Source organism: Mesocricetus auratus, unplaced genomic scaffold (genome assembly GCF_017639785.1).
Source record: "Mesocricetus auratus isolate SY011 unplaced genomic scaffold, BCM_Maur_2.0 Super-Scaffold_100029, whole genome shotgun sequence".
In the NCBI taxonomy this organism is placed as follows: Eukaryota; Metazoa; Chordata; class Mammalia; order Rodentia; family Cricetidae; genus Mesocricetus; species Mesocricetus auratus.
In genome coordinates this window covers 11,942,870-11,967,444 of record NW_024429210.1, presented here as the reverse complement: position 1 = coordinate 11,967,444, position 24,575 = coordinate 11,942,870, and the positions used below count along the sequence as shown (strand labels likewise).

At 38.6% G+C, this 24,575-nt stretch overlaps 1 protein-coding gene across 10 annotated transcripts in view; it reads left to right on the top strand.

Moving 5' to 3' along the window:
• The window catches only part of Ehbp1 (EH domain binding protein 1), a 275,065-nt gene that overhangs the window by 242,117 nt on the left and 8,373 nt on the right, over positions 1-24,575 (top strand). For 9 of the 10 annotated variants that reach the window (XM_040733240.1, XM_005070382.4, XM_005070380.4 and 6 more), the window contains one exon: positions 23,920-24,019. In XM_040733240.1, coding sequence (XP_040589174.1) covers positions 23,920-24,019 — 100 coding nt within the window. Of the gene's footprint in view, positions 1-23,919; positions 24,024-24,575 lie in introns of those variants that run through there. The other variant, XM_040733241.1, reaches the window with a different exon arrangement.

Below are 24,575 nucleotides of genomic sequence, written 5' to 3'. Positions count from 1 at the left end.
TTTCCCCATGGAGAGCACTGCTTTGAGACCATACCCGCACTAGTACACTAGTATTAAGCTGGCATAGAAGATGATGCCATTCTGAATATACTTTATAACCCCTCTGTATCTTCCATCGTCCCATATATAAAACATCTTTCTGATGGGAAGTTATCTGATTAATCTCTAAGTAATCTAAATCTGACTTGTCTTTTCCTAAAGGAAGATAAAGGGAGTAATATTATTTTTAGGGAGCTTTCTACTATAATTGGTACTAATGGCAAGACCACTCAAAATGTAGCCAAACACATTAGCCAGGCATGGTGGTACATGCCTTTAATCCCAGTATTTGAATGGCAGGGGCAGATGTTTGTGAATTCAAGGCCAGCCTGGTCTATATGGCGAGTTCCAGGGCAGACAGACCTATATAGAGAGGCTCTGGGTCAAATTAAAACAAAAAAAGCAATTACTATCCAATTCTCTAAACCACACACACAAAAATGCATGGACCCTGCTTCAGGAAATGTGCAAGATCATTTGAATATGCAAAGTAAAGGACAGCTACTCCCCTCCCCTTGTAAAAACCCTTTCCTGGAAAGACAAAAGCAAATGCCTTCCATCTTAATAGGGCACCACCCACAAACCAAAGGGTGATTCTACCTGAGAACTCTTGAGTTTATTGGGTTTCTTTATGGATGAGGAGTAACAAGACTGTGACTAACCCAAAACAGCTGCACCACCAGAAAGTCTAGCCTCAGCATGGATAGTGACATCCCAGAGCTGCATGGGTAGAGTCCTCCCTTCAGTTAGCCCTGCCCAATCTGTCATTTCCCCACTCCAACCCCAGACGATGGATCACCTCCCAAGAACACAGGCAATTAGAGTACAGTTACTACAGAGGGAGGTGTGGTGTGGGAATTTCAGATGAGGACCCAGTGACCTATCCAGCCCTCTTTTTCTGAGGGAATGTTAACAATCAATAATCCTGATTTCGGGGCATCTCTTGCAAGTAGTCACAGCTGTTCTGATGAAGATACTGGTTTTTTGGCTTAGAGGACAGTATTCTACATCACACGTTCCTTATCGGTGTGTCACTTTGTTAGCATAGCTTTATGCTTTGGGTGTGAATTTAGCATAGCATTATCTTGAGGTAATAACAGGGCACCCTGTCACTTCTCCCACGCTACCCTCTGTCTTCTCACTCTCCCCATTTATCTCCAGTGTAAAAGCCCTACCAGTGACAAGGGATTTTCTCAAGTGACAGGAGCAGGGTTGTTCCATGTGTAAAGAAAGGGGAAGTTGGTAGTCTATTGTCACCCCCTTCTCACCTTTGGTTTCGGTGACCTGTGGCTACCTGTGATCTTAAATACAGAAATACATAATGTCAGAGGTCAGCAATAACCTGATGCTGTGTCACAGTGCCTGCATCTTCCCCAGGCTTCACTCATCAGATGGGTGTTGTAGCATCTCATACCCTCTTAAGAAATCTGAAAGGCTATTTTGAGAACAAGACACCATATGCATGTGTTTTTTAGATGTCACAGTATATTGTTGTAACTGTTTTATAAGTTTATTTTATAAGTTTATGGATATATATGGATAGACATTTAAGTGAAGGAAAATACACACACTCATGCATGTGCACATGGCCCTATTAGTAGTTTCAGGCAATTACTTGAAGTACTGTCTTCCAGAGTAAAGATCCTCCTGTAGTTACAATTTTAAATTTTCATGTATTTTTTTCTTTACAGTGCTGTAGACTAGGTGAAGAGTGTGGTCCATGCTAGCCATTCACCCCATCACTGGGCTTCTGGGATTCATGCTTCTTTTATGCAATTGGGAGGAAAATAAGGATGGTCTAAGAGAATAAATCTGACATGTTCTTTAAATCTTTTTAAACTGCCTCCAGGAAGCTTTCCTGCATCCTCCCCTATGCATAATTATTCTCTCCTCTCACATTTAAAAATCCTTGTAGCTGGGCTTGTTCATGACTGCTCAGGAGATTAGGAAATACTGTACTTGGACTAGCAAGACTGAGATGAGATCGCCTGTCTTCTGGCTCAAGGACTCAGGGTACTCTGCGAGTGAATGTCAGTCACAGTGAGACACTTGTCCCGCTGTAAGTGAACATCCTTTGACTCTGCTGCTCTCTGCTAGTCAGAAACAAGCATTTCCAAAGATGGAAAAATCAAACATAATGTTCCTGTTTGTCAGTTGGTAAGATAGAGATGCAGAAGGGAGTTTGTAGCATTTTTCTTAGTTGTATAGTTTCTTAAGTTTGTTTTGCCCTTGCTTATTTTTTTTACTTATGCTTTATTAATACAACTAGGAAAGGGAAAAATTAACTGATAAAAATAGTACTCATGGGCTTTTTATGAGTTTATTTGCTGTTTGGGGGACTTCAGAAATAACTCTAAAATCTGAGATACTTTATATATTTAAAATAGGAGTTCCATTTATTAAGTAAAAATTAAATTTGCCATTTTAATTCAGAATGGAGTCTTTCTTAACCAGTAAGTATGACTTGTAGTGGTAAAGCATGATTTTGTAAATATGTACCATATAAGACTTGGATCCAGGCATGATGGCCCACATCTAAAATCCTAGCACTGGGGAGTCTGAAGCAGAAGGATTGCTATGAGTTTGCAGCCATCGCTGACTATATAGTGGGTTCTAGGCCAGCCTGGCTAAAAAGGAGACCTTATGTCAACAAAAAAATTAGGACTTGAGTTCAGTTTTGTTAGAATTAATAAATTTTGGAAAGTTGTGTTTTCATGTATGGTCAGAATCTCATTACTTCATTTCTATAGATTTCAATATTATGTCTGTTCGTAGATCAAACTCCTCCTCGTCACCCTGGTTTGACTAGATTTAAGCTGGCACACGTGAGTAGCATAGAATACATTTCTTGCTCAGAGCACAAACAGCTAGCCAGGCTCTGAGTATATTATCAGACCAGTTCTTTCAGAAACGTATTGCTAAAGAAGCTTAACATTAATTATTGTAACTTTGGGAAGATTACATCCACACTAGCCTTGTAAGAAGCAGCACACACTTCTTGACCTCCAATGCTAGAGCTTTAAGACACAAGAATGGCATTTTACCAACTTTAATGGGATAAACCAGTATAATCTTGCAGCAGTAAGGAAAGAGAAAGTGTTTAGAGTATAATACCTTCTGATTCTAATAGAGGCTGCCTGTTGTGTGTGTTGCAATCATAATTCATTTGCTTCTTTTGTTTTGGCTTATGTTTTAATTATTTAAGGGGGAAAGTGTCTATATAAAAAAGCAAAACACTAGCAGGTTGCTCATTGACCTTTTTAATCTCAGCTAATACTTCGATTTGTAAGCCCACTTCTTTTTTCGTGGTGCAGAAAGATAGACAAATATAAACAGATACACAGCTGCTCTGTGTGTATGTGAAATACCTAGCTAGCACTATTTTGAGAGCTCTGAAACATATGTGCAGAGATGTGGTGTAAATTTGGGCATGCCTTTTTAGTGTGGTTTCTTATTTCCCAGTTATAATCCCTTCAGTGCCATGAGCAGTATGAAGACCAGCAGCAGACACCTTCCGCCTCTCCGTATTTTGTATTGTGCCTGTGAATACCATAGTCAGTTACCCAAATAAATATAAAGTGTGTGTTATGTTTCCTCCATATGTACTTCATTTAAAAGCATATTGATTTTTTAGAACTATTCATTCTAAAATAGAGAAATTCAGCATGTCTCCATTGATTTATTCAGTACATGAGATCGTTAGATTATGATTCATTTTAATAGCTACATAAAAAAATACATCTAACATTCTTAATTAGAATAATCTCCAAAGCCAGTTAAATGTGTTAGAAGACAAACAGTTTAATTAGCTATCCTCAAAGATTCCCTTCCCCCATATGTGCGGTGGTCATAAGCTTGGTGTGAGCCTTTCAAGCCTTCTTCAACAATTGGATGAAAAGGGATTTTAGGCAGATTAGAGGGGTGAGGCTTTATATGTTGTTCCTAATCATGAGATATGCAGCATCTACAAAGTTTCACAAAGAAATGAAAATTTAAATAAATTTTCCTTTGACAAAGTAGCATGAATTACAAACCAACGCATCTAGTGATAAGACGACTTAATAAATGTATCCTTTCTGTTGTGGACAGAAGGAAAGCAGCCAGCGTGTGCTGGGTAGAGGAGCAAGAGAGAGGGCCAGTTAACACCCTGGCCAGGGCCGCTCTTTCCCCCAGAGTCACCTCTTTGTTGTGCTCGCCCATGGTGCCAGTAAATTTCTGGAAATAAACTCAGAAAGTTGAAACAGAACTGTTTGAATTCAGTCTTACCCTTTTCTTTCTTCTACTTTGTTTCTTGTTCTTGTTTACTGTATTCCTTCTCAAAGCAAGAAATTCTAACTTCTCAAAGCAAGAAATTCTAACGATATAAATGTGAGGGCTTTTCCTTTGGCTTTTACACGGTGGTATCTTCAGGATTTGAGGCTTTGTGGTTTGAGGAGGCGTGATTTCAGTTGTTAGCAAGGAGGATCCCCCTCCCCTTGGTTAGCTTTCTGCTGCTTAGCTTTTAGTTTGACCCCTAAATAAATAGTATTAGTAGATTTAATTTTTTATTGTAATTGCATAGCAATTGTTAAATAAGCCAGAAATAAAATATAAAAGGTTGACTGGAAAGAGTAAGTTCACAACTGCATGTTAGCTATAGTATTTAACCTGTGTGAAATTCTGAGCACTATTAGAATAGTAAACTCATAAAACTAAAACATTATTTTTCTCCATGTGCACAAAATACATGGTAAGGTAGCATTTGAAGTTCAGAAGCTTAATTGAATTTGATGGGGCAAGGTCATTTAATTGGTCTATTGAAATGTTAACAGAAACTGATATGTCATCAAGTAGACTTTAATGACCACAGTGTTGCAGTAGTCTCTGTATTCACTTGCAAAATTGTTAATTAGGGCACTTTGGTAGTTCATTTGTTATGTGTCCATGTGCTTCATCCAATGAGAACATCAATTTTATACAAGGAATTTCCAAGACTTGCTCTGAGTCCCAAGATTATTTTTAATTCTCAAGTGAATGTTATTATACTGTAAACCCCACATACATTTTTCAGTTGGAAACCTTTCTGTTTTTTTCTGGATAGAGTGTCTTGTCCCCTACCCTCTTCTGGGATCACACTCAAGGCCTTGCACACACTAGGCAAGTATTCTGTCACCAAGATGCACCCTCAGCTGGCATCAGCAGCCTCTCACCGCCCTGCCCCATAACATCTTGTCCTGTCAAACATCTGAATTTTGAGTTTATATGAAACTCGGCTTAGCTGAGTATGCCGGAGACACCACTGTCATTGTTTCTAAGTAAAACAAACTAAAGGGGAGAGGGAAGTGTGAAAACATGCTGAGCGGTGTGGTTGCTAAGCAGAAACACGGCATTAACGGAGGAGCACTGCTAAGACTTTCAAGGAATTTCAAGATTATTCATTAAATCTTATCAGATTCATATCAAAGTTGTAGCACTAAATTTTGGCACTATGAATTCTGAGTGTATGTGTGATGTGATTGTACTAATTAACTTCCTAGAGCAGTTGTGTGTACAATAAGGAATCAACTTTCTTTTACACTTAGTTTTGTTCATATTATTACCATACAATTTTAAGTGTTTACAAATACAAGTCTTACCGGTCATCTTGTGCCTGCCTTTTGCTGATAAAAACACTGCAGTTGGAGGAAGAGGTTTGCCCAGAGCTGCAAGGAAAGCTTAGCCTTCTATTCTAGAACACATTTTTTAAAAAGAAAAAGAAAGAAAACCTCAATCCCTAAATACTTTTTTAAAAAAAAAGTTTGAAATCTATCTAAAAAATCTCTAAAAAACACTGCTACTAGATGAATCACTCTGGCAAATGCTTGCCCAGTGTGCCTGGGCTTGTTTCTCAGGAGAGAAGTGTGTGTGTTGATGAGTATATGTTGAATTATCTGCTGTCATGTATTACAGCTAAGTGAATTCCTACTTTGAATCTCCTAAATTCATATCTAACTCACTTGCATAAAATAAACTTTTTGCAGTTTTCTCTAAAATGTTCAATAACATGAAATATGTGTGGATATATATATATATATATGTATACATATGTACATATATATGAGGTAATAAATTTCTTAGGTTCCAGTGGTTTCTGCATTTAAGTAGATGTTCCTGTACTATTAACATTTATGTAAAGACACTGTGAATTTTGTAACATGAAAATCCTAAGCACATTGTAATATGCTTTTTAGTCTTCAGTAAGATTTTATGTGTCTTCATTCTTTCCACATTTCAAACCACATATGTACACAGTATCTATTAGCTTGCTAGAATAATGAAAATTCTAGAACATTTCATTGTGTTACTATGCAAATGTATTTACACAGCAATAAATCTAGGTTTCCTTAAAGAAGAAAACAGAACTGAAAACTGAGACTAACAAATAAATGAAAGTTTCTCTAAATCCACTGAATAATAGAGGCAGGGTTAAGGCTAACCATAGTGTTGAACTAAACAGAGGGATTACTCCTAGGTTTTGCATCAGTTGTTCTGGGTGGCCCCACTTGTCAAAAAAAAGGAAAAAAAGAGGGAGACAGAGAAGTTTAACAGACAAACATTCACATGGGCACATGAAGAAAAGAAGTATTCTTAATTCCATCAAAGCTTAAAATAATCAATCATTAATTTATTCTCACTTCAACTCTTTGTCATTTGTGAAAAACATCTGGTCTTTAAATTCTAAGAACCTAGATACTGTGTAAGCCCTGGGTCTGATGTGATGTGAAAAGCTGTGTCCATGTGTGTATCCTAACATACACTACATGTATGAAGTACTGGGTCTGATGTGATATGAAAAACTATGTCCTTGTATATGTCCTGTCTAACATATACTATCTGTGGGTGAAGAGATGCCAGGTATGATGTGATGTGAAAAGCGATATCTGTCTGCGTATCCGGTCTAACATATATCACATGTGTTTACTTACAATGCTTTACTCATTTTCCATTTTGGATTCTAAAGACTTCGAACTGTAATGTGCTTTTAAAACTAGAAGTTTTAAAGACTACCACTTTTTAAAGTTGTAATTTTCATGTGTGTCCAAAGTTGTTTAACAAAATAATGCCTCATTATTAGAAGCCAAAGTGCTTTCTAGTAAAATCTAAATCAAGATTGAAAATATATTTTTAAAATAATTTTAGGAAAAACATCCCATTTTCTACACAGCTAAGTAGTTGTTAAAATACTTCTTTTAAAGCTAGACTTGGAAAACAAAAAATGCAGGACTTAGCTACTCTGTTTTTAATTTGGTATAGCTAGTTTGAAGGATTTTACTTAAGAAATTTTGGTAGATAAATGCTTTTATGGAGACAACTTTGTACCAATATTCACGTTGCAAAGTACAGAACTGAGTCACTATGACAGTAATAATAACATCTTTTTTAAAATTTAAAGCTAGCAGTAAAAGAGCTCAATGTTGGGCTACATTTAAATGTACTGTTTAAGTTAGTAAATTTTAAGCACTAACCTCATGTAAGCTACAAAAAATGGTTCATTGCAGATCTTTTATAGTTTTGTTATTCTAATACTAGCACTCTGGAGGCTGAGGAGAAGGATTGGTGAGGGTAGCCTGAGCTACATAGTGACTTCCAGTTCAGCCCTGGGCTATAGCCTGGAATACAGGTGTCTTGAGACACACACCAAAATGAATGAACTTTCAAATTAATAGAAGAAAGCCTAACTCAAGCTGTAAGTGATGAAACTTATACTTAGTAATTATATATATATACATATATATATTAACTACATGTGCTAATATGCTATTTAATATATATAAGAGTTATCCATATGCCAACATAGGCTAATTTAGGCTTTTTATGTTACAACCAAATGCTGTTCTGTCAAAAGCTCTGTATAGAAATGCCCCATTCTCTTGCTGTCAAACACCTTTCTGTGTGTGTTGCTTTGGTGCTGAGGAACAAGCCCAGGCCCTTCTCAGCCAGTGCTTCTCACCTGGCCTCCGCAGCTGCTGTGCTCACATCGCTTGTCTGCTGTGTTTTGTTTTCTGCTGCTCTGTCGTGCTCTGGGCTTTAATAATTACAAATGGTAGAAGAGCTTAAAGATAAAGGTTTGATGTGATTTTACATGAAGCACTTCTTTTTCACAATGATAAAAAGCTACTTCTCAGACATTTCACTTCTGCCATAAACACGTTATTGTAACAAGGCCGTATTTCTAAAATATACATTGGAAGTAAATCTAAAATGTATGTGCCATATGTAGAATTCACTTGTAAAACTTTGTTTAGCCCTCGTTTCAGAAGCACTGATGTCCAAAGAGATGAAAGGAAAATCCCTTCAGCAGCTTGTGAGCTGCAGCGTCTGAAATGGCTCTTTGAGAAAGTACAGAATGTGGCTTGCATGGGGTCTCCTAACTCTGGGAAAATGAGCTGTTGACATTCTTTTGGGTCATCATCCAAGATAGGAGGGCAACCACAAGGATTTAGCAAATAAATTCATCCCTGAAGACCTTTATGCATTTCATTTCAATGTAGAAATATTAGCATTGAGTAGTAGCCCATTTAGCATTAAATTGAGCCTTACCTTTAAATTGGTAAAGGAGGAAAACCAGGTAGATGATAACTTAGTTTTCTAAGAGATTGTCATTATTTGTATACTTTAAGCACAAGTTGTCCTCCCCTCTATATTACTTTCAGAAATAGAACTGGGCTCCTAGATGTTGAGCTTTTGGATCTTAACTAAATAAATCAACCCTTTGTGTTACTTAATTGTAAATCACAAAATCCTAATGTTTGTTCTGAAAAATGACTGGCAACATTTTAGGTTCTTTCTTCTTTAGACTAAATGACTCAGGCATAAGGGAAAGGCAAGCTGTGATAAATTCATTAAGGGAATAACTAAGATTCACTCACATGCTCTTATAAATGGTGAAAAACTTTTTGACTCACACTGCAATGATACTATCTAGGATTGACTGTGCAGGAAAGGTTCCCACAATGCATTGTACAGACCTAGGACTAACAAATACCCTGCTGCTTTGCCCCCCCCCCAAGACAAAGGCACAATGAAATAGAAAGCTTACCACCGGTAGCTTTCATAGCTTTCAAAACGACAAACTAGGCAAACTCTACATCTCCACCACTCCAATTTTGTCAGAATGCTAATGAGCTTGCTCTGATCTTTACTCGGCTTCCCGTGTTTTCTACATCTTCAAGGACCACATGGTGCTAGCAAAATAAAGACAACTAAATGAGAATTTCGAATGCTTTTTGTGTTAGGACCTGGTGCTTTTCAGTGGACGCACTCGTTGAATATTCTCAACTTAAAAGAGTACAACAGGGGGTTGGGTATGAACTTTTTAGCAGGAGGAAATTTGAACAAGAGTAAATTAGTGAGATGAAGAAAATATGAGAAAAATTTCTGATTAATTTCCACTCCATAATATCAATGACACCTTTAGTCCCACTCATAGTCTTCTAACAAGAGATGCTGATAAAAGATGAATGATTGTGTGTTGTTCACAGTGAATGTTTAGTGGTTTTTAATAGCAGCGTTCTACATAAAAGGCACCAGGAAGTACTGGGCATTAGCAGCTGAGATCACTAGTTAATAGGATGATGTCTTTCAGCTTTTGTCACAAGGTTATTAGAAAGGATGGGTTCTCTTCTCATCCTTGCCTGGTTCAGAGTGCCTGTTGAGCACAAGTGCTAAAATACAGGCTTCTTGGTATTGTTTCACATGTAAAGCAAGAAACCTTTTAATGCAACACCTTTTTCCTTTCTCCCAGGTGATTTTGTTATTGATCTTTAATCTTCCCCTTTAGCTGCATTAAATGCTTCAAGTGTTCTACTTTTCATTGTAGCCTTGATGCTGGTCATTTGTGCTGACAGATTCATTAATAGTAAACAGGGCGTGGAGAGAGCAGGGCCTGGTACCCAGAAAACAGCTACTTGGGCAGTTTTTTGATTTAAGGTATAGATAGTAGCATACAGTTAAGATAGTTTGCTAAAGTAAACCCTGTAGGCTGCGCTTATAATTATGTATCTGTGGTAAGGAACACGCCTCTCACCTCCCTTTCCTCTGTCATCACTGTACATTTACTAGGAGAATGAGGATAGTCTGCTCCCATCTCTCGCTGAACCCGTATCGAAAAAAGAAAAAAATGAAAACCAAAACGGGTGTCATTTTTACATATCAAGATAGCTGACCTTGGGGTTAGACTGATTCTGGACAACTAATAAGTACCTGAGAAAGGACTTTGGACGAGTCTAAAACACAGCGACACCTATCAGATTTTGGTGGAGACGTTTTTGTCTAGTGTTTTTCACATTTACCATATAAATGTGTTGTTTCTATGCCATGTTATTTTGAATTTTCTTTTATCCTATACATTACATTTGTTTGTTGTAGTTCTATTAACATTGCTTAACTATTGCCTCTTAAGATACTATCATTTATTCCCACTTTTACCATAATGAAAGAAAACAAAATCCTGCAGTAATAGGAATAACTTGAGTAATCGTAGTTAACAAAGTCAGGGGAAACTAGAAACAATATTCAAGTGTTTTATAACTTGCAGATTCCATATTTACTATCATTTATTTTAATATTTCTGTCTATTAAATATGGGTGAGAAGTGAGATTCATGAAGATGTCTTCATTTGTTTTTGACAACAGACATGCAGTCTCTATTCCCATACTAATTGCAGTGAGCAAAGCTTTGTCTCTTAAGGTGAACGTTAAAACTAAGTCTTTCTTGGTCATTTAGTTACAAAGATAAAAAGAAATTAAAAACTATACATTTAACATATTTTTTCTAATTAGCATGCTATAATAAAATAGAAAATTATACTTAAGAAGCAGCATGTTTTTATTTGATCTTGATATATACAACATATCAAATGGACAGGGAAGGTTATAATGTCTCTACAAAGGACTTTTCACAAGAAGAAACAAAATAAACATGAGAATTTACTATAAAGATGGTCTAAGGTTCTGATACTATACAGTTAGCTATAATGAGTAATTACTGAGTAATGAGTAATTGAATCTGTATTAATAAAAAACAACTTTTAAAGAAAATATTTTATATCTGACATCTTTTCTTCAAAGTAAGTTCTATCAGTTTCCTGAGGCCGTGTGCAGACCCTGAGAGGTGCTAGGATTGCCTTTTGGGGAGTAAAATGCTAACACATCTTTAGTAATTTGTTGTTAGATATCTTCTTTGTATATATTTATTTTTAATTGTGTGATGATTTTAATTATATCCATCATTTTCTCAATATTTCTCGTAAGAGGCTGTAATTTCGTGCAGTTAGTTCGTCATGTAGAAATATAAGAAGCATAATAGACCGTATCAAATTCTGTCAGTGTCCTTGATTAGCTGACTGTGAGTCACATAAGAGAGCAGTGAGCCAGAGCCCAGCTTTCCAATGCATGCTTTTGTTTTTGTTTTTGAGTGTTGGGAATTGAACCCAGGGCCTCCATATGCTTGACAAGCACTCTCCCATAGAGTAATGGTCCTAAACCCTTCCAAGGTTCCTCTAAGAGCTTTCTCTTCAGAGTTCCTGACTGCAAGGTTCCAAGACCCACCCAGCTTCCATTGATGGTAGTGTAGCTTTAGGGGAGGCTTTTCTTCAGTGTTTAGTCAGATGTACACCTTCATCTCAGAGTGCTTGGCCCTTGATGCCGGGAATTGGAGCCCTAGCTGGGAAGGACGAAAGCCAGGATCCCTCTCTAGTGTTTGCGATTTTCACTCCTACTTTTACAAGCTCAGCTTATAGCTCTGGACCTCAGTTTCCACAGTAACCATGCACATCCATCTGAGGCTTGAGGGCAGAGGCCAGTGCCACTCAGCACTTGCCTAGAGTGCAAGAGGCTCTGTGATCCCTGGCACTATGTAGTTGATAATCTGTGTCATCTGTCCTGTCCTATGTCACCCCAACCCTCACCAAATTCTTAAATTCCTTTCATTCTTCTCTGTTCTTTCTGTACTAAAAAAAAAAAAAAAAAAAAAAAAAAAAAAAAACAGCCAGTGTTCTTTGCTGGGCATTTGTTCAACGTCTCTTTCTACCTGATCATCATTTGGACTCTTTAAGGAGACAAACCTATAAGTTGTGTCTGAATGGAGCACTCAATAGTTCACTTATTCTGATTTATACAGGAAGTATTGGAGCATAGGCCTCTATAAGAAATATAACATCTGAGTCAGAAACATACGGAGCTCCTGAAGGCTCTCAGGGAGGCTCTCCCGGCAGGCATTAGTCTCTGCTGTCCCTGGCTCTCACTGTTACCCGGATCTTTCTCCTGCAGTCTTAAGTGGAATTTCTCCTGTGCTGACTCACGTTTATTCATTTACTCAGAAAAACAAATGCTTATTATTTCTGCCAGTGATATTTAGGTGGTATTTTCCATGCCTAGAAACTTTGAATTGAAAGTACAGAGTGTAATTTTGAACCTAAAGCATGATTGTCTGAAACACACCATTGCCTGATGTGGGATACATACTTATTCAGGACTGCAGTGAATTTTTTTAACATTTAAGAAACTAGGCATTCCAGGAAAATGTTTCTCTTTTTCTCAGCAACTATCTATGACATAAAATTCAGGCATTTGAACTGATTTGGCAGCAATATTTTTTTTCTGAATGTGAAATTAGATTTGTATAATGCCATGCCAATGCTAAAACAACATGCCATACATGGAATATCACCCTTTATTCTTTTAAGAAGGGTTAATCTCAGTGATTTCTTTGTGAAAATACCAAGACAGTGGTTCTTAAACTAACATATCAATAAAAAACAAAGCAAACAAACAAAAAACAACCCCAGTATGGTAGTGGTTCAACCCTGCAATCAGCACTCGGGGCTGAGCCAGGAAGAAGGATGAGTTGGATTCCAGCCTGAACTGTAAAGTGGATTCCAAGCCACCCTGAGCTCTATGGCAGGACCCCGAATCAAAGCAAAAACCGAGAAGGCACCCTGAGTCGTCGTTAACTATACCGCTTCCCAGGCCCTGCTTAAAAGACCCCCGTCCAGTGAGTCCCAGTGCTCCTTGTGTGCTAGACCCTTCCAGTGGGGATTAACCACACACTGTACTGGAGAGTCTTGGCAAGCACGCCTGTAGATTGAAGAGCATGGACTTTTAAATAGTAAGATCCTCACTGGGATCCATGTGGTGATCTTGGGCAAGTGCTTCAACCTTTCTGAGCCTCTTTGTCCTCGGCTGTTTAGAAAAGGAGAAAGGGAGCCGGTGGCACCTGCTTCAGGAGGGCAGGAGAAAGGCCACACCGACGTGAGGAGAGTGAGTGAGCACTCAGTACAGAAGCAGCTGCTGCCATCAGCGTGCCCATTATCTGTCACTGCTTTTACCTTTAACTGTACCTGTGACCTCCTAATGTGCGTACTCTCGTCTGTAACGGCTCCCTGTTCCAGCACTTTCTCCCACCCCTCTCATGTGCTCATATTCCTTCCAAGAAATGCCAGAACATGTTTGGGAATTTGGCATGACACTGGAAAGCTGTTTTAACTGTTGGTGGTTTTTCAACTCTATATAAAAGTATCTTTGATGAATATCTATATGGATACCACAATTTTTTCTCCTATAAAATCAATAACTAGGAGAAAGAAGCCTTAGTGTTATTTTAATTATTTGCCACTATTGGGGATTGAAATTAGGACCCCATGTGTTATGGTCAGTACAACTGAGCTATGTACCCCAGTGATTTGTTTTTTGTTGTTGTTTGTTTGTTTTTGTTTTTCATACTTAGTATATTTAGGAGTCACATATGAGAACAAACTGGCTTGTATTTGAGAAATTTTCTGTAGGATATCATATAGAAGTCAGATTTTCATAAGTGCTTTTCCCTCCTCTGTCTTCATCCCAAAGTATTAATAGAAACTTAAGCCATGTTTCATGACTTGGCTAAGCATGGTGGCACTCACTTTTAATGGCAGCACTTCGGAGGCTGAAGCAGACAGATCTCTGAGTTCAGGGCCAGGCTGCTCTATAAAGTAAGTTCCAGGACAGCCAGAGTTAGGTGAAGTATGTCTGAGTTGCCTCACTGGTTGGGACACAAAATCAGAGTATTTTATGAAAGAATGAAAGCTCTACTCTGACACCATTCCCCTAGTTTCCCAAAGAGGAAAATTTTCCTTTAAAAATAGAAGTAATTGCCAGGCAATGGTAGCACTCGCCTTGAATACTAGCACTTGGGAGGCAGAGGCAGGTGGATCTCTAACTTCAAGGCCCGCCTGGTCTACAGAGTTACTTCCAAGATAGCCAGGGCTACACAGGGAAACTCTGTCTTGAAAAACCAGAACAACAAAACAAATAAAAACATACTTTGTAGAGACAGCAGGGTGACTGCAGACTCTCATTAGGTCCTCTTTGCTTACAGCATTGTCCAATTCCGGGTTTAGGAACCTCGGATTTGTTATCCATGTCTTCAAGAGGCCTCCTTTTGTAGCAAGTCAGTGCTTTCTCTTGTGGAAACTCTTTCTTTTTCTAGTGGACATTAAATCATAACCCTTCTTTTAGTTGGCACTTATGTTTTTTAATAATTTTCATAGACCTCTAAGTTCTTTACACATGAAAATTATAGTCACTAGTCACTGTATCTTCTTCTTGTCCCCTGTGTCACTTCTGAGCTGGAATATGAAAGGCATTCATACACTGAAAGGAGCTACTACCGCAGGGGAGGAAGGGAGGAAGGGAGAGGGAGAGAGACAGAGAGACAGAGAGTGAGAGAGAGAGAAGGAGAGAGGAGAGAGAGAGTATAATCTAGGGATGATCCTCAGGAGTCATTCACTTATTGAGTAACATCTCTCACTGGGACCTGGGGGCTTTTCAGCTATGCAAAACTCTATGTCCATTGAGATGTAGAGGTCTGTCTGTCTCCAGCTCTCCATCACTGGAATTATAAGCAGTATGCAACGCCACACCTGGCTTTGGCTTTGTCCGTGCTCGCTGAGGTTCCAACTTAGCTCTGTGTGTGAGCATGTGCATTACAAAGGGAGCTATCTCCTCATGCCTAATAATTTTTTAGATGGTTTAAGTGCTTCATGTAGCAGATTCGTTTTTAATGTGTGTGGAATTTTTTTGTTGGTGTTTTTTGTTTTATTTTTGTTCTATAAAGATACTCAGCTTGGAGTTTAATGGTATAAAGAAATATGTAGAAAAATAAATATTAACAGACTAAAGTCTGGTTTAAATATAAATAAATACACACACATATAGGTAACATACATTTTATATATATGTTTGTATGTACGTGTGTGTGTTTGTATGTACGTGTGAGTGAGTGTGTGTGTGTATGCGCGTGCGTAGTTATTTTCCCAGCGAAGTCAGTCTCATATGCCTACAGCCCCAGCTACTTGAGAAGCTGCGGCAGGAGGATCAGTTGAGAACTTGAGGCCAGAAGTTCAAAATCAAACTAAGGAAATAGCAAGACCCCATCAAAAACAAAATGCAAAAAGAAAGAAGAAAGGACTGTTGTTTCCTATGTGGTCATTGCCATCAATAAGAATATAAAAAGGGTTTCTTTTGGTTTTAAGATAGTAGCCGTGGGTGGGAGATGCCGTGTAAGTTCACGACACCTTACCTGCATGGTGTCCATTGAATTGACTGGCTGCTTGTGTTCTGTCTTTCCAAACTTTGCCCCTCCCAAAGTTACAAAACCAACAACCTCAATGTCCTTTCACTCAAGATTACAAGTATTACTTGAGGATCAAAGCTAAGAACTGCAAAGGCACCAGCATTTCCTTCCCCAGTACCAACTGGATAGACCAGCTTATGGTCGTAGCCATTGAAGGTTCTAATTTTGTATGGAAGGTTAAAGATGTAAGACAAGAGAAATATTTAGGTTGGTAAAACTTTGTTTAACAGATTTAATTTTTAAGCCCCTGAAATTAAATTTTTGTGCAATGTGAATTTGTATAGACTTGCTTGCATTATTTTTGAAATTAAAAATTGTATTTCAAGCTTAAATAATATTCTAGAGAAATGAATTTTCTCTTTTTCTGTTCTCAGTACTGGGAAACGAAGCCCAGAGCCTCATGCATGCTAAGCAAGTGTTATACCACTGAGCTACATCTCCAGATGAGAAACGAATTATTATTAAAGTACTCATATTATTTTATTTTCACATGAGAATAAAATTAAAGGATGCCAAAACTTAACATTGTAATACCATTGGTTTTGAATCAAGTGCTTATTTTATTGTATTCTTGAGATAGCTCCTTACTGTGTTGCTTAGGATGTCTTCAACTCCATGGGCTCAAGCTTCCTCCAACTTTCACTTGTCAGGGACAAAAGACACACACCATTACACTTTTCAAAGCAAAGGAAAAAGTTAAGAATCATGAAAATGTTATTAACTATCCCAATTCAAGTAGAATTCTATTCTAGAAAAAAACTGCCAAATATCCATAAGGCCAACACAGTTTGGTTTGAGATAATAGAATTTTATTAAAATATTTTTTCTCATAGAGGACACTTTTGTGTTTTGTTTTGTTTTGTAGGCAGGAGTCAAATGCAGGACTTCACACATGCTAAGTACATGTTATGACTAGATTACATCTTGGCTCTCTCAAATGCTTTTACATTATCCTGAAATTTGTCAGTGTAAACTACTTTGCTAAGTTTGATGGTGATGAGTGTGAGAAGTAAGTAATAACTGATGTTATAAAGCACCAACAGATTTGCAGTTGACGCTTAGCCGTGGGTAGGATTGCTTGATTCTTTTTAAGGAGGCCACAGCTGTGAAGAAACGCAACATGAGGCCACATGGCTGAATGGTACAGATTGTCTCTTGAGACTTAGAATCTGAAGTGGACTTGGGACATCATGATATTCTTCAGATTAAGAAAGATAAAGTTTTATGTCGTGTTGAAAGTGGAAATGTAATATTTCCTGAGGGCCAGAAGAGGTTTAAAGATAGCTCTAGAATTCTTGAGATTCTACAAATTAAATGTGTCATCTTCCATGAATTTTTGTCTCAAGAGACTGCTCGTAGCAAGAGGACCTTTGAACTATGCTGAATAGGATGTGTACAACCTTGGGAAGAGGAATTTCCCACAGGAACTTGTATTTGAGTAGCTCCTGTAAGAAAAGAGGAAGCAGTGTGCGGCCAGGTGTAGGGTATAAACCAGTAATCCCACAGTCTGCCTGGCTGAGTTAAAAGAATCACAGTCTGCGGGACCCGTCCCTTCATGTGCTCCTGCAGATCACAGATGGGGTGGGTGTTGGCCTGGACCAACTCATAAACCTGGTTCTAGGCCTGGGTAGTTTTAGGGTTGGTCAGCCTGCCAGCTCGCCCTTGTCCTCACCACCAGAGGGAGTTCTCCAGCAATGACCCCGGCTAGGGCAACCAATAGTGTAGCCAAAACCAGAGGCTTCAAACCAGACCAAAGACTCTTTGCAATGAACACTTGCAAGTAGAGATGCATGGATAAGTGATTTACTTGGTAACTTACTTTATCACACTAAAGCTTCCATTGTGTGGGTTTTCCTTAAATTTTATTTTATTTTATTGGGGGGGGGGTGCAGGGGCAGAGGGCAGATAGGAAGGGGCTGGGAAGTGAATGGATCAAGTTACATGAGGTGAAACACCAAAGAAAAAGTAAAAAGAAAGTTAAAGGGAGACCAAAATTCAAGATCAGCCTGGCTACCTTCAGGCCCCTGACTAAAAGGGAAAATGGTTGGGAGTTCGGGTCTTTGACAGTGCCTCCCTAGCATGCAGGGAACCCTGGGCGCTCTTCCTAGCTCCATATAAACCAAATATGGTGGCTCACTCCTGTGACCCTGGCACTTGGGAGATAGAGGCAGCAGAAAGGGGAATGGGTGGCTAAGTGGGTAAAAGACCTTCTGCCAAGCCTGAGCTCAGAGTTGTACGACTGTCCTTACAGAGAGAAAGAAAGGGGCTTAGCAGGGCTGGGAGCCCAGGCCATGGGTCTAAATCTGGCCCTGAGAAGAAAAGCTTCTACTATTGTCCTCAGCTAAGGGGCTCAGTTAAAAACATAGTCACCTAAAAACAGCATTGAAGAAGGGCCATGGTTGATACAGGGTCAAGGTGACGGGTTTAACCAGCTACAGGAACCACACAGTATATGTAATGATACATTATACTTGGTGGGTAAGGGGGGGATCCTAAGGGGAATTGGGGAGGAGGAAAACATGATCAAAGATTGTATGAAAAAATAGACTAAAGAATAATTGAACTAGAAATTTATAATCTTTCTAAAAGCAAACTATGATTTTTAAGTGTTTGTGCACGTGGGTAGATGTGGCCTTGCTGTAGCAAGCGCGTGAAGGTCAAAGGATGAATTTCTTCCCTGTGGGTTCCAGACATTGAATTCAGGTCTTTGGGCTTATCCGAAAGTGCTTTTGCACACTGAGCCATCTCTCTGGCCCAGAATTTATAGTTCTATCCGTAAGTTTCTCAAAACTAATACAAGTAATTGGTAATAAAATATACTTTGTTTGCAAGATGCCTTTAAAGCTATGAATCGGTAGATTCCTGTAAAATACTGGAAGTTATGGTTTGGTTCAGGGCCATCAATGTTGACCCAAATGATCTTTTTTAAAAATGAGTTAGAGAGAGAGAACATAGAGTTGGATAGGTTAGGAGGTGGAGGACTCTAAGAGAAGTTGGGGAAGAGGGGAAACATGATAAAAATTGTATGAAAAAAATATTTTATGTAGAAAAATGGCTAAGCCAGTAAAGGCACTTGCCACCAAGCCTGGGGACCTGAATTCCATCCCCAGAGCCCAGATGGTGGAAGGAGAGAACACTCCTGAAAGCTGTCCCCTGACCTGCATACGCACACACATACACACAAAACAAATAAAAGTAGTAATTTTTAAATGTTGAGTACCTATGAAGAGATACCTCCAGAAATGCTGACATACCTAAATGCATAAAAGTTTGTAAGTCCCTCTTGTAATGTACATGTGTAATTTTGCTCAGCTCTTCATGCTCATCCTGCCATTAATACCTCTGCTGTGTCTAGAGCTGCTTTGGGGTCATTTCTGTAGCAGGACTATGAGAGAACTTTAAGGCAGGGCCTGTCTGACAGAGACTAGAAAAGAGGGGCGCCGGGCGTTGGTGGCGCACGCCTTTTATCCCAGCACTCGGGAGGCAGAGGCTGGCGGATCTCTGTGAGTTCGAGGCCAGCCTGGTCTACAGAGTGAGTTCCAGGACAGCCTCCAAAACAATACAGAGAAACCCTGTCTCGAAAAACCAAAAAAAAAAAAAAAAAAAGAGGGGCAAGCTGGCAGGGTGCTGTCCATTTGTAGAGGACTCAAGTGTCCTTACTCTGAGCACCTAATTGATTTTCCAAGTAGACAGTGATCTGCTCTGTGGAATGACGTCTAGAAGAGTAACTCACTGTGTTTCGTCCCATTGCTAATATATTCAATGAACCTTAAAGTAAATGTACCTGTGATGATGTGAGCTTTTTAACTTTAGCCAAATGCCTACCTGTCAGTAGTTAGGACAGCTACTTGTGACATGAACTGTGGATGCCTTTAGGGACTCTTAGCAGTGTGAACTGGGGTGTGGGTCCGTTATGGAGTGCTCGCTTACCACGCAGGAGACCTACGGTTTGAATCCTTTCACTGCAGTAGAAGTAAAACTATTCCATATTTGGAACCTCACTCCTCCTTTATTTTAAAACCTCGAAAACACTGCTTCTGAAGAGAATAAGGAAAACCACAAATTGTTGGGTGAGTGAATGAATTCTTGAAAGAAATCATAACTTTTAATCTTCTTTCAGTTGGAATATAAGAGTGGTTGCTATTCTTAACTGCATTATTAAACATTTGCAGGATTCCTACTGCTGGGCTTTACGTGCAGCTTTCTGGGAAGTGACTTTTCTTACCTGTGTGAGAGAGAGAAGAATAAAAAGCCTCATTTATGCACAATTATTTTTTTCTGCTATGGTCCCTGGTTAGTTAGTGTTTTTACAGCTCATACTCCAACTACATTAACTGATTTAAAAAAAAAACTGATGTTAAGACATTTGATGTCAGAAAAGATGTCACATTCCCACAGGAGAAATAATGCAAATGTCCTTAAGAAAATACAGCTTTAAAAAACTGTGTTTACATGTCTGTTACTGGAGATTGTAATAATTCTAAGGTGAAGACTCCCTTTTAGGAAGATGTTCTTATTGGTAATATTTAGTCACTTTAGTAAATGTTTATTTACTTAACTTTTAATCCATGTCTTTTTTAGTCATATCTTATTTCTGAGTGGCCGTCATATGTCATGAATTTTTCAGGTTATGAAACTAAAAATAATTTAAGATTTACAGAAGTATAAGTAATTGGCTCTACAATGATGAAAATGTAGTTGTAATTAAAAACTTAAATAATTTTGAAAGAAGAGGTAGTTAGAAGGTAAGGTTAAACAAGATTAAATGATTTACGGGCATTTTATCAAGCAGCCCTCGTTTTAAGCCACAGTGTAAAGTGCTTTATTGTGAGATGGGGGGGGGCTGGAACTGCTTTTCTGTGCGCGCAGCGGCAGAGCACAGCCTCTTCTTCTTTCTGCACTAACAACACTGCTTCGCCACCACAGCCCACTCTAAGTAATTAAATCAGTCCTTTGTACTTACCGTATTCTCCTCTAGTGACGGTACTAGATCTGATTATATGCTTCATGCATATTCAAAGTAGCGCACTGACAGCTCTTTAATGAGCTCTTACTTAATCAGTATGAACAATGTTCATCTTGTTCTTTTTTTCCTCGTGCATTAGAGCTAGGAACAGTTGGGAAAAATGAAACATCCAGCATTCATTTGAAAAATATATTGTACTTTGAAAAGTGTCTAAGCTGAGGAAGTTGCATTCTGCCCTTTAAAAGTCTGATGGACAAATTGGATTACTAGTATTGGATTAAATAACAAATGGTTCGAGGAGAAATGAGAAAGGCTCACTGTGATCAGGGGCTTTAATATTTTTGGTTGCTTATAAAGCTAAAGGGGTCTTTAACCAGTTATTAAAGTCAGGATTAATTTGTAATGGTTCAACTTGCTGGCTTTTAAAAGCTTTTAAATTTAAAATTTTTAAATCCCTATAAACAATAGTGTAGGGATATGTTAAAAGAAACTTTAATTTTTTATTATTAGGCTGACTATAGATTTCCATCACTGTATACCTCAGATAAGGATTAGTGATACAGAATTGATTTCTGGTTTTTTTTTTTCAGTGAATAGAAATAAGCTGTGTAGCAATGTGTAAGTGTGCCTTTAAATATTTGCTAGGCTTATTTCCTTTTGAAACATAAGATTCTTTTATTAGTTATTTACTAATAATTATGGGGATATTGTTGATTCTTACCTGGAAATACAGACATTAATTAACGAGAAAATACCACAGTTCCACATTAGTGTTGTTAAACTCGGGAAGCAGTGTTCCATTGAAGAAAATGATGCTAATATAAGAGAAAGCTGACTGCTTCTAGGATTGCCTGAAAGCCTCAATGATAGGTTAAGCTAAACTCAAAACAAAGTTTTAATATGTTTGTATCTTTAGAAGCCATATGAGTTATGAACAAGAACTGGGTCTTTAATCAGAAAATGAGGTATCATAAAATCTACACCTATTAATATTGCACACATGTGTCATTCACTGATCAAAACGCTTTCACCGGGGCACAATTGGCCTTTTTCCAAACTGCGAGCTTTTTCTCAGCTTTTTCTTTTTACTCTTTCTTCTTTTGTTGCTCCCCAGGGATTTGTGCCTATCGCAGCCTGTATCACATGACCAGTGTCAAGACATCACATGGTCCACAGTGAATACACACCAGCTACCCTAAAGGAGAGATTAAAAATACTGTAAAACAATAAAGACTTTTGTTCAGACTCTGAAAGAATCTATCCTAAGTCAGCATCACACATTGAGTTTTAATAACATGTAATGATGGCCTACCTCCTCACTGTTCTCCCTAATGACAGGCAGCATACTCTCAAGCTGGTGCACAGTCTTATGCACGCAGATCTGCCTTTTGTGTTTTGAAACATTCTTTAAATTTGTATTAATGTGGAAATAGTTTAATTATGGCATTTCCATAATTTATAAAGTAAATATTTAGACATGATAAAATACACAATAGGTAAGAAACGAGGTTGCTTCACAAGTCAGTTCCAGGTCCCTCTCCCATTCCCTCCCCTCCTCCCGTGCCCCCCCCCAACCCCCTCCCCCCCCCCCGTTATCCCCTCATTCCCCCAGGGAGGTGTCCATAGTCTGTCATTTCATATAGGGCAGGGCCTAGACCCTTCCCCAAGAGTTCAGGGTGAGAGTGCACCTCACATTGTTCTATGGGAGTCCAAAGTCCGTGTGTATACTTGGGATGGGTACTGATCTGCTGCCCAAGGCTCAATAGGTTCCCTAGGCCTCCTCACTGACACCCAGATTCAGAGGGTCTTGATCAGTCCCATGCTGGATTCCCAGGCTGATGCCTGGGATTCAAGAGTTAACCTTTGTCTGGTCAGCTGTTTCTGGGGGTTAAACCAGCCCAGTCTTAATCCCTTTGATCATCCTAAATTTAAACTGGAAAATAAAATATTAAAAAAACAATAAAAAATTTAAAAAATGCACAATAGGTTATTATATAATATCACTTCACTGAAGGAAAAGAAGTTTGCGTCTGTAGACGAAGTGTGGATGTTTGATGGACGTGGTTTAGGAGAGCATATGTCTGTGAGAGCGCATGCTCCTGAAGAAGAGGACTTCTGAGTGGGAAGGGCAGAGTGCTAAAAGAAGACTTTTCAAATAGTTATACCTCGGTGTTGTTGAAAATTCTAAAATAGACTTCATGTCTTCCATCTTTAAATGGTACTATCACATTTTAAAAGCAAATGCACAGAACGGTCCTCACAGGGACACTTAGTTTGTATTAGGTCTTTAAGTTTAGCCTATGAATGTTGTGCAGAAATTGAACTGCTAATATGAAATAATGGGTTAGCAAAGTAATAAAACAACCATGGATGGAAATCCAGGGGGAAAAAAAGGCTAAGGGATTACAAACTTGACTACTTGGTATTATTTAAAAGGAGAGAAAACATGGCCAAAAAAAAAAAAGTATTTTTCTTCCGTAGAGTTGGGACCTGCACATTGCTGTCTATGATCAGTGTCAAGGCTGTGCCATAATGTGTGACAGTCCTGTGTGGGAGAAGCAGGACAGAGATGACTGAATGGTATGAGTGAATGAAAACATCTCTGTGCTGGAGCTACTTCACAGTCCAAATGTTAGAGTGTATCTTTAATGAAATGGGTTTTTTAAATATTCTATTCATTGTAACAATTTTCCCCCACAGAGAGCTGTGGGTCTTTCTTGTATGTAGTCTTGTTATTTACAATGCACTTAGTAACTTGTAAGTAGTTCATCTTGTTAGGGTCAGCAAATTCTACTTGCTCTATACACATACGTATTTTACTTTGCATGAGGAAAATAAGTAAGTTGTTAAAGGGAAGCTTCCACGGGTTCTCTGGTCTTCTCTGGTCTCCCTGGTAATCTTACAATTCTCATAACAATTATTTAGTCTTTAAAAAAAATCGTGACCATGTGTCTGTCAGCACCCTGAGTTCCTCATTGAAACATAATATCAAGTCAGCCTCTGGGGAGGATTTAAAAGGTGGAGCATTTTGTTGACGGTACTTAGTGTTAATATGATCTACAGGTGAGTTCAGGGGACTAACATACACTCTGAACAAGTAGCAGCCTTAGAGGATCGGCCTCTGAGTTCGTAAATACTGATTGTGTTTATACTTAGACTTGAGTCTTGTAAGCAATGCACTGTGCCATATTGGAGCCCCTGAAAGATTTTTCAAACTAAGAAGTTGTGCTGATGCATTGTTTGGCTTTTGGGTGTCACCTAACCTACTCTTTCTGGTCTGTAGGAAGGAACACGGAGGAAGAGGAGGCCATGATGCAGGAGTGGTTCATGCTGGTTAACAAGAAAAACGCCCTAATACGGAGGATGAACCAGCTCTCCCTGCTGTGAGTACTCGGCCATTCACTGTCCACCAGGCTCTCTGAGTGAGCGCCTTCTTGGGGCTTAATATTTACCAAGCTTAGCCTGTGTTTCTTTCCTTAAAAAGCTCGCATATATAAAATGCTCATCTGAACAGTAACAATTTGCAAATGAACTGGTAAGACAGTGGGGGAAACCATGTTTTCTAGAGTCAAGGAATAAGTAACAATTTTGTATATGAGGCATTTTGAAGTTTTTACTATTGTTTGTGCATGTGTCTGGGTGTATATCTGTGGATGCACATGAGTGTACAAACTATAGTGAGAGGGTGGAGATTCGAGAACAACCTTGTGGCGTCCCTTCCCCCACTTGGTGTGGGCTCAGGTTGTCAGGCTGTTTCACCAGCTTCAGTTGTTGTGCTTAAGAAAGAAACCCTTCCTATAAAAGAGGAGTAGCGTTCACTTGCGGCTATAGGAGAAGTCTCCAGAAAAGCAAAAGTGAAGTTTGGTTTTTAAATTCTAAGTTAAAAAAATAAAATTCTTTTTTAGGAAAAATACATTTATTATCTATAGGTGATGTTAA